Source organism: Helianthus annuus, chromosome 13 (assembly GCF_002127325.2).
Source record: "Helianthus annuus cultivar XRQ/B chromosome 13, HanXRQr2.0-SUNRISE, whole genome shotgun sequence".
Taxonomy (NCBI): Eukaryota; Viridiplantae; Streptophyta; class Magnoliopsida; order Asterales; family Asteraceae; genus Helianthus; species Helianthus annuus.
Window position 1 is genome coordinate 126,084,737 of NC_035445.2, and position 10,195 is coordinate 126,094,931.

The window sequence follows — 10,195 nt, forward strand, 5'->3', positions numbered from 1 at the left end:
TAATCAAAGTTAAGACCGTATATGGTTCGCCATGAACCTTTTGTACAAACTACACAAAAGTCTAGTATCCAAACTTTTTACTAACAAACTAGTCACTTACAAAACAACATTTACTAAACAAAATGGTAAGATAACCCATCAAAACCAACATCTTGGACCGGAAGCGCATAAAGTCGACGATTCGTGTATGTGTTCGGTTCGGGTGCGCCGCAATCATGCAAGGGATTTACCTAACATTCATAACAAAACATTATTAGTTCAAAACACCTATTACTTCAAAATTCCTTTAATTACCTATCATTATTCGACCCGTTAACATGTCTTGTTACCTTATTAGCATTCATACTTCCATTCGGAAACATTCAATGTATCGCTTTCCGAATCATTCACCATGAATCATTAAAGACCATACTTTTCAATTCACTTACGTCATTCGACCCGTTATGAACCTTTACAACAAATTCCATAGAATCCAAATACTACTTATCGTAATACTATATTTAAAGTAAATAAAGTTCATATGAACTTACCGCGATCTTGATTTGCTTGTGATTTCGAGTGACTTGCTCCTTCTTCTTTCTTCGAGCCTATATGTCATGAATTTACACTTTAGCTTTCATAAACATCACTTTCACAATCCTTATTGTACCTTATGATATCTACTAATCACACACGTCATTGTCATGAGAAAATTGCATCATCTTAACAAGTATTCATGCAAAAGCCATAACTAAACTCATTTAGGCATTTTGTCAAACACATGGTGTGCATATCACTTGACTAGCATAATGTACAAGCATTTTAAGCACAACTTTATAGTTTACTCCTTGAGTAACATAAACATCCTACCATGCTAGAATCTATCATTCGAATCAAGAGCATACAATTCTAAATCAATATTCATAACTATTTCATAATTCAATCATCAAATTAACATACAAAGCTTCACAATTTCTAAGCATTATTTGACATGCAAATGGGTTTTTGCCCTAATCATGTTCATACTAAAAATTAGCATCTAGTGATGTCTAAATCCCCTTAGAAACCGTTAAACATACTGAATTTAACAAGACATTCGCGAATTATACTAAACCCATTAAATCAAACATCACCAAATTGCAAAATTTGACTTACTTGATACAAGAAACACTTAGGTGATCACCATTCTTATCTCATGCATTCAACTAGACCCCGATTTCCCTTTTTATTTGATGGATTGTGAAGTTAGGGTTAGATGAGGAGTTCTTCTTGGTTCCCTGCTCACGATCGCACACCCACACTTTCCTTTTACTGGGCATTTTCTTGTATTAGGTGTTTTAAGTCAACATTTTCATTTTAGCCCCCTCATCTATCCAAAACATGGCACTTTCTCTTTTGTTTATTTATTTATTATTCTAGTAACATTTATACATACATAAGACTATTAAATTTATTAATAATAAAACGTATCATACGAAACTCGGGGTGTTACAATATGTCTTTTAATGTTCATAAGGTTTTCAACATAATAAGTCTTTTAACCACTAAAAATAGAAGTAAATAAGAGTGTTCAATGTGCTTACTACTAGCTTGAAGCTAGGGAAGGACTATGATGAAGATCAAGTGGTTAAAAGCAAACGAGTGAGGTCCTTCGAGTTCCATGAGCACCGAGCTTTGTTAATGACCTTCTAGCTCCATGAAATAACCTTGGATTGTATGGAAGGTGATTGAAAATGGTGATGGTGTGGGGTTGTGGTTGAGCCGAGAATGGAGGTGGGAGGAAGGAGTGGGTGTGTAGTGTGATAATGTGAAGGAGATGATGGTTCTTATACACAATCCCTAATACCCAAAGGTCTTAATGCCTCCTTAAGTACACATCAAAACTTACACAATATCATGGAGGATCTTAGAGAAGATTTATAGAAATCTTAGGAGATTAGGTGAATCTTGAGGTGTGGGGGCCACTTGGGCCATCCATGAGCAAGAGGGGGGGGGGCAAAGTGTAAATTGTTTGGTAAGTAGGTAATTTAGTGGAAGATTAAATGTATAAGTCTAGTGTTTAATGTGTATCATGCTTTATGTAGTATGTTTACATGTTCGGGACCCAATACTAGCTCAAAAATATATATATATATATATATATATATATATATATAAACAATGTTCCTAGTAATATTTTGATGTCCCGGGTAATGTCCGGTTGTTCGGTTAAGTACCGGTTCGTTAAAGTGCTAAATTGCACCGTTTAGTGTCTTTTAAGTATCTTTTTGTAACCCTTTTAATTCCCAACACTTAGGAGGGTATTCTAGATAATAAAACATGAATTCTGCAAAATATTTAAGTGTTAAAAGCTGATTTATAGCTGAATTTAATAAAATTCTGCACTTAAAGTGCGTTTCGGGTGCTTTTTAGTGCGTATTTTAGCTTCCGGAAAGCCTATATGTTAACCCTTGTATGTACTCTTGGGTTTTAATGTATTCTTGTCGTTGGACCTACACCTAGGCTCCAATTCTATTGTGTAACTGCTTTCTGCAGATTTGTTGACACAATGTGTCTTACCGGTGAGTTTACTTGTATTTCTGACGCAACGCAATTCATTAATGCATAAAGTAATTCTTGTAGTATAAAACGCGCATGAATTCACAAGTATAGTATGTAATCAGACAATGTTGACATTTAAGCACATAATTGCAGTCATCAAGTAATAATTAAAGTGTACGGAAATTACCGGTTTGGTGCCAGTTATCACATTATGGGCCATGGAAGGCTTGCATATCATTAAACGACATTTCGCGCTTCTTTGTGCGATTAAAGGACTATTTGCGTCAAAGTGCAAAAGTATACCGATTCATATGGTATCAAACCTTCCGGAATATGATCATAAGTTAAACATGCCCTAAATATCCTTTACATAGCTTAGAAATAGGCTTAGAGGTGTTTGGTGTGCTAAAAGTGGTTTAACTAAATTAACTAAATTAAACCCTAAACTAGACTCTCTAAGTTTTAAATTTATAAAACTAAGACTCTCTAAAACCTAAACCACACGACCGGCAAGTGTACCGATCGATGCAATACAGCCTAAGGAAGTCCGAGTATCGAACCCAAGAGACTCTACTAAATTACGCTAATGACTCTATCTAGACTTAGACTGGCACGAACTTTAACTAATTGTTTATTTGATTGTGGGGTTTTCTAAATATCCTAAAAATATAATATTAAAATAATGCTAAAAGACTAGACACGAACTCGAACGAAGGTTTTGACCAGTGGTGATGAAGACTACCTAGGCTAGACGCAAGTTTAACTCAGAATGGATTTCTATTCAATAGTTTTGTGGTATGGAACCGGGATCTTTAAATGCTAAACCTATTAAGATACCAACTAAGCCCCTCAATCCCTCTCAAGGTGATTCTTGTGGCACTACCTAGGCTGTTATGATTACCGGTTTTCTAGATTTCTTCACAGTCCTCTAGTTTCTTGAAAGTGCCTAAATAAGACAATCTACCTCACAGCGCGAAAGTCTAAGGCAACTATGGATTTTAATCTAGGTTTAATAGACAAGAGAATGTTTAAAGACTAGACCGATTTCTTAGACCTAGCTATAAACCAAACCGAGACCTATTAATAGCCTCGAGCCTCACAGCGACAAGATTAGCAGAACACTTGATTTTATTAAATTACCGATTATTACTTCTAAGGTTACTTATGCAATTTTCACCCTAAAGGATTAATGATCTATTATGTGATATAGACACTCACCTAAATCAAGAACCCTAGCATAACCCTATTATCTGATAAAGACCGTCACCAAGGATTATACGAAGCAATAAACAGCGATAAAACAAATATCAAGCATGCATATACACCAAGTTAAAATTCCATAGCTTTTACAATACAAGAAAATCCATAAACCACGCCAAAAACCGAATAAAAATCAAAACTTTATTTAAACTATTGTCATGCCTAGGTAGTTAAAAGAGTTTTAGCCAAGAACCATAGTCACTAAAAAGAAATAAGTCTCAAATAAATAACAAATCATGTTCATTGGTTCGAATAACATAAAGTAAATTAAAACCAAAACACTAACTCGTTGTGAACTCGAACTTGAATCTTGATTGCGGCTTTGAATCTTGAACCCTTCTTCTTTTTCCTGCTAATCGAACCTCCTGATGTTGTATCCTCTTTGCGTCCAACTGATGATCCCTCCCCCCAGCCGTATGATGCTGATGTATATATTGGCATCCACCACAAAACCTTTTTTTTCTCTTTTATTCGTAATGGGCTTGGCCCATATTCAGCCGTCCAACACTGCTCCTTTGTACGTCCCTATGTGCGGCTGATCTTATCCAATATATGTATTCGTACAATGTTGCTTAGCTTCCAAGTTTGACTATTATTTAGTAAAATCTGGCTCCTCCCTCTAATAAATATATAATTCGTCCCTACTGTATTCTTTTCTTTTGTCGTGATGCACCATAGATGTACTCCCACATTTAATTAAGTTTCACTTAGTGTCCACTTTTAGTCCCTTGAGTTTATTAACTATTTTTAAGCAGCTTTTCTTTAATTGCAATTCTATTCCGTTAATCTTATTATATAGACATAGTGGTCTCAGTCCAATCAAGGAAAATAGCGGCAATTTTAATTCGGTTACTGGCATCCTACTCTGCTCAACTGTCTGGTCATCTCCATATTACTCATTTTCGCTCCATTTGCACCAGGACCTACCAAAACACAAAATAATGTAATATAACACTAAAACTAAGTAAAAATAAATAAAACCTACATAATAATTATACACTTTACACGGAACAGATATGTGTATTTTACCCTATATCAAATATCCCCACACTTAACCTTTTTTCGTCCTCGAAAAAGAATTATGCAAAACAGAATCATAGACGGAATAATTATTCAGGACAAAAGCTTAAATCACTTATTAAAACTTGAAACTTGTGTTAGCCGCGATTGCAAGTATACTTGTCCTCTTAAACCCAAACCCGGTTCCAAGCCCTTTTCATACAAGTTTAGTTCAATTATGGTCAATCCACCTAGGGTCTCACGCTAAGAATCGCAGGTCCACCTAATCCCCCCTCAAGCTTATAGGACAAAAGGAACAACCACTGGGTTATTTCCTAACCGCCTTATACCAAGATCAAGAGAGTTTAAAATCAAATCTATTCTTTCCATTTTTTTTTTCATTTTCACTTTTCATCACTTTTTCATTTTTTTTGCTTTTTTCGAGCGTAGACGTTGCTTTCCCTAACCCAGAGACATTCCGGCTGTAGAGTCGCTATCCCCAACCACAGACTACATAGGCTTCGGTACTTTTTATTTTCTTTGCAAGGTCGATTTCACACATCCTAGCGGTAATCCGGCTGTAGAGTCGCTATAGCCAACCACAGACTACATAGGAATGGCTACTTTCATTAAGTTTCTAGCTCGTTTATTTTTTTTTTCATTTTTCCTTTTTCAACGAGATATGACAAAAAAATCTAATGATATTTAGCTTATAACGGCATCCCTTATACTATTATCGGCGGTTTCAATTTCCTCACTTTCCCTAGATGAGAACCCACTAGTAGACCGACAATTAGGTATATTTTAAGATCAAAGGAACCTAGAACCGAATCGAGCCTACCCGCATATCCCAAACTAGACACAAGCTCAATTATATTATCTCATGTTATTATTATTTGAACCCGAACAAAAATCCGACTTTTCTATCATTTTCCGTTTTTTAGTTTGCAAACTTCTTATTTCAAAAGACATTTTCCAATTTTTTCAATTTTTTTTTTGAATTTTTTTTTCGACTTTTTATGACTCGACTAACTATACTAAAGACACTAAACGATAGTTTCCCATCCCCACACTTAAACTCTACATTGCCCTCAATGTAGGATGGAAACCGACTCAAAAAACTAAAAAATAAATAAAAAAAAAAATAAAAGACAAAGGGCATAAATGGAAAGGACTTAGCTGGTTAATAAAGTGTAAGCTCCAAATCTCTCGTCCAATCCAGCTCAATCGTATATGTCACACCCCGAAATATCAGAGCATTGGCGTGACTGGACTGGTATCTTCATTGCACAGCGGAAGCAAATAAGCTAAGTCTTTTAGAAAATGAACGCCGCTAAGTACTCGTATCTCCAATGGTTCTCCTATTCCAACCGTGCCTTAGCTTTGAAATGCAACCTGAGAAAGAAACATGCGAAAAAGTCAACATAAAGTTGAGCGAGTTCATAGTTTGTTTGTAAAAGATTTGAAATAAATCTTTTTGAAGTAACCGGTTTTTGAAGTATTGTTGAGAAAACGAATTAAAAAAAAGTCATTTTCTTGTACAGATCACGTATTCTTACTTATGTATAATTCACATTTCTCTTGAGTACCCCACGTACTCAAGTTAGTTCCCGTTTTCTTGAGTACCCCACGTACTTAAGTATAAATCAAGTTTTAGTATGGTATGAATTTTATGTAAACAAAGTATTCTTGTAAGTTTCAGGATTGTTAATGGGTTGCAAGGCCATTAACATGTGACATGACATAGGAAGCCACCAAACCTTAGGCATTTCTCTATTTGGCATATACTGAGACACAAAAGCACTACTCGGTACTCGTCCTCACCAAGAGTGTGGCTGCCCGACACCCGTTAGATCTAACCTTTTGTTCTGCGGTCTAGGTGTATTGTTGATTAATGGTGCTTATGTACCCTATTCGTGACACGATTTCTCGTATCATTTCTCATAACGCATCCTACTTGGTTCTCGTTCTCACCAAGTGCGCTTCTCGTATTCTTATATCACATCACACTTGGTACTCGTTCTCACCAAGTGTATTTCTTGTATTCTTATATCACAACACACTTGGTACTCGTTCTCACCAAGTGTGCTTTTTGTTATCATACCACTTGTTTAACATAAAAATATTTGTAACATATATTTCACCCGCAAAGTTATAAAACTGAAAACAGTTAAGAGAAAAGGGGGAGCATGAACTCACTTGAATATTCCTGTGCTAAGCTAGTTATATACGACTTTGTGATGTCGTTTCCAAGACGAGACTCGCTAGCGTGCATTCTACAGTATTCCAGCACGGAATATCTTATAAGTTTCTGATTTATGTGGTAACAAATCTACGTGTTACCGAGCTCTACCGAATCGTTAACTGAACGATTCAATGGTAAATAACTTAAAAGAAGCGAAGAAGTTATACTTGTTAGCTCGTTTTTGAGAGGTCGTATGTTGATATATAGTACGCCGTTTAGGCGTTTGAAATAAATATAAAAAGTTATATTTATTTTATAGAAGTATCATCGAGTTGTTCGATGTTGAAATAAATATATACTCTATTTTTGTAAACGAGTACGAGTCGCTTGAAGTTTAAAATAAATATAAAATTATATTTATTTTTTTATAAAAGAATACGTATTGTTTAATAAATATACAAACTATATTTATTTTTGTGTAAAAACGAATTCGTGTTGTACGATATCTGAAATAAATATGAAAACCATATTTATTTTATAAGACGAAATCGTGTCGCGTGATATTTGAAATAAATATATATACTATATTTGTTTATAAAAGGATTCGAGTTCGTTTGAAACAAATAAATATAAAAATAACTATATTTATTTTTGTTGTCGAAATAATTTCAGTATCGTCGTTTTCGTGAGTTGCAAGTTGTTGTCGTACATAATTTCATAGTGGTATTCGTTTCTATAAAATAGTTACTCAAATCCGATAGTTTGTTTTATAACAAAACGTAGTTATTTTACAGATTTTCTCGAAAAACGGGCAGAGTTTCCTCTGTTTTTGGACGGCCCGGACAACCAAGTTGTCGTTATTTAACAAAATTCAATCCAAGATTCAATTACAAATATATCAACTTACCAAATATTTCATAAAATGCAAAATATAATCATGTCGGTTCGAGCTCGTTATCACGTATAATTAAAATAAGGAATAGTTAACGAAAATAATCGCGACTTAAACTATTACCATCTTCTAGTGTCGAACGCCGACGATGCTTACTAAGTTGACCGAGTCAACCGAGTTGACTGACTGAGTTGACTCGGTTGACCAAGTTAACTCGGTTCGACCGAGTCGACTCGAATCCATGAACCGCGAACCGAACCGACCTGGTTGACCACCTTTGACCTTCTGTTGACCGACTTGAATCTGACTCGAACATGAATCTGAACCAAACCATCATCGTCGCTAGCGTGGTTCCGTCGGACCACCTCCATCGTCGAAGTTCCGACGTCGGCCGTCGCCGGAATCCCTCCGAAGATGCCGTCTCTCTCACTGTTTCTTCCGTTTCTCGCCGCCGTATACCGTGACATCACCACCTTCACCGTTAAAACACCACCACCATTGATATCATAAATCATCTTCAATAATAAGAACCAACAATCGATTTTTAGAAAACAGAAGATAAAAGAAATAGGAGGGGGTCTTACCGCCGAAAGCCGACGGACCGAAGCAAGGACCACCGGTCCGAGACAAGGACCGCCGGTTCGAGACGTAGACCACTGGTTCGAGACGTGACCGCTGCTCACCATCACCGATTCTCTCTCTCCTCTCCGTTCTCTCTGCTCGTTACCGCCGCCGCACCACCACTGCCACCGCCGCTCATGGCGGTGCTGCTCCATCTCCGGCGCCCTCTCTCTCATCTCTTCAGCTCTCTCTCTCTCCGTGATAATTCTATTCGTCTTTCTCTCCGCCCATCGCCAAGCCACCACGCGCCGCCACCACCAACTATGGTGGTCGGCCGACTACCTTAGAGAGGGGGAGGAGACATGGGTGCTTGATTGTGTCTGTGTTCTGGGTAGGAGGAAGATGCCCCAACTTTTGTGGGGTTGCAGTGGGTATCGAAAGTGGTGGAGGGGGTAAACAGTAGTTGTGTGTTTGGGTGGGTAGAAGACGAGAGTGGTGTTTGGCTGGTGTTATTTATGCACATTTGAGAGAAAGTGAGGTCTTAGTGTGTATATCATATACATGAAAAAGGAAGGTGCTTTATAATAATTCATATGGGTATTAACTAAAGTTATTTCCTTATGTCCCTTGTATATAGATCTTGTATGGATTTTGTGTCTCAAATCTTTGAGGCAAAAATCTTATATAGAGATTTTGAGTAGATTTGAGGAGATTGTGTGATTCTTGTCAAGATTTAATATGTTACGTGTAGGTTTAGGCTTGTGGGTTTTGGGCTTGGGCCCAGGGCCCACAAGCTCATCTCATGTGTAAGTGGCCCGTAATTCCTACGAGACCCAATATCGCAACCCAAACTTCATAAGCATAAAATATTCGTGTAACATCCATATTTGTCGGCGTTGTCAGTATTCTGTTCGGTTTCAATCCATTGTCGTTTAACGTCTCCCATGTTTCTCTGCAAACCACCGCTCGCGCACTGTAAAGTCGTACGGACGTTCCTAGGCACTCCAAAGGCCTAATTAAGTTTATTTGCGCTGTAAACACTATTTACTATCGTGTTAATCGCTTGTTAATCACATAATTAAGCGTGTAAATTACCGGTTGTCACAGTCTCCCCCTGTTAATAAAATTTCGTCCTCGAAATTTAGACTACGTCAACTCCTTAGAGTTACGTTATATGTAAGTAAATACGAATAATGTCAAAGGAAACGAGGCATACTGATACAGTCACTAGTGTGATCAAGTTAACAGGGGTCCAATAAAAGAGGAATTTCGACCAAAAGAATTCCAAGTGGACGGTTACAATATGTAAATGAATGTTAGAAACAATAACATTCGCTAGGAGAAGCTTAGAATCAACAAGCCCAACGAAACTGTTTTGTATGAAACGCTCGGTCATGATCAGCCCAAGCTGCAAGTTCTACCGACGCCACAAGGTGTCGTAGTGATAAAAAAAATAATTCAATAATAGTGGTGATCAAACAAGTATCACCTGTGTTTGAAGTCAAATGAAAGCGCGATAATAAATCGAAGCGGATTTAATCTAAATCAATAAACAGACAATTAAATCCGTGCATGAGATTAGCGCAAGCTTCAATTTAGTGAAAATGTCACCTCAAGGTGTCGAAATCACAAACGACTTAATGGAGTCGTAGACCAAACAAATCTACTACGACTCGGAACAATGAAATGCTTGTTAAAACGAATTCGAATATGATGTTTTCAATACATCATATGGTGTCTTGAATTGAATATGTGAAATGAACAAGTTCAAACAATTG

At 36.8% G+C, this 10,195-nt stretch overlaps 1 protein-coding gene and 1 long non-coding RNA gene across 2 annotated transcripts; both read right to left on the minus strand.

Moving 5' to 3' along the window:
• On the minus strand, window positions 1–4,280 carry LOC110903226. The gene is made up of 3 exons (XR_002571759.2): window positions 4,067–4,280; window positions 531–587; window positions 1–230 (listed from the first exon to the last, which is right to left on the minus strand). It is a non-coding gene; the product is annotated as an uncharacterized LOC110903226 (long non-coding RNA).
• A 3,696-nt stretch (window positions 4,281–7,976) lies between these two features.
• LOC118485395 lies at window positions 7,977–8,885 on the minus strand. The gene is made up of 2 exons (XM_035981472.1): window positions 8,441–8,885; window positions 7,977–8,329 (listed from the first exon to the last, which is right to left on the minus strand). Exons 1-2 carry the CDS (start codon window positions 8,651–8,653, stop codon window positions 8,066–8,068), a joined length of 477 nt encoding a protein of 158 aa, XP_035837365.1. The 5' UTR covers window positions 8,654–8,885; the 3' UTR covers window positions 7,977–8,065.
• Between the last annotated feature and the right edge of the window lie 1,310 nt (window positions 8,886–10,195).

Bases quoted from the DNA above. Each gene is read 5' to 3' on its own strand.
- LOC118485395 (XM_035981472.1), bottom strand. From the start codon at position 8,653: ATGAGAGAGAGGGCGCCGGAGATGGAGCAGCACCGCCATGAGCGGCGG. The intron at 8,330-8,440 runs GTAAGACCCCCT...TTAACGGTGAAG, and splicing joins CGGTCCGTCGGCTTTCGGCG to GTGGTGATGTCACGGTATAC.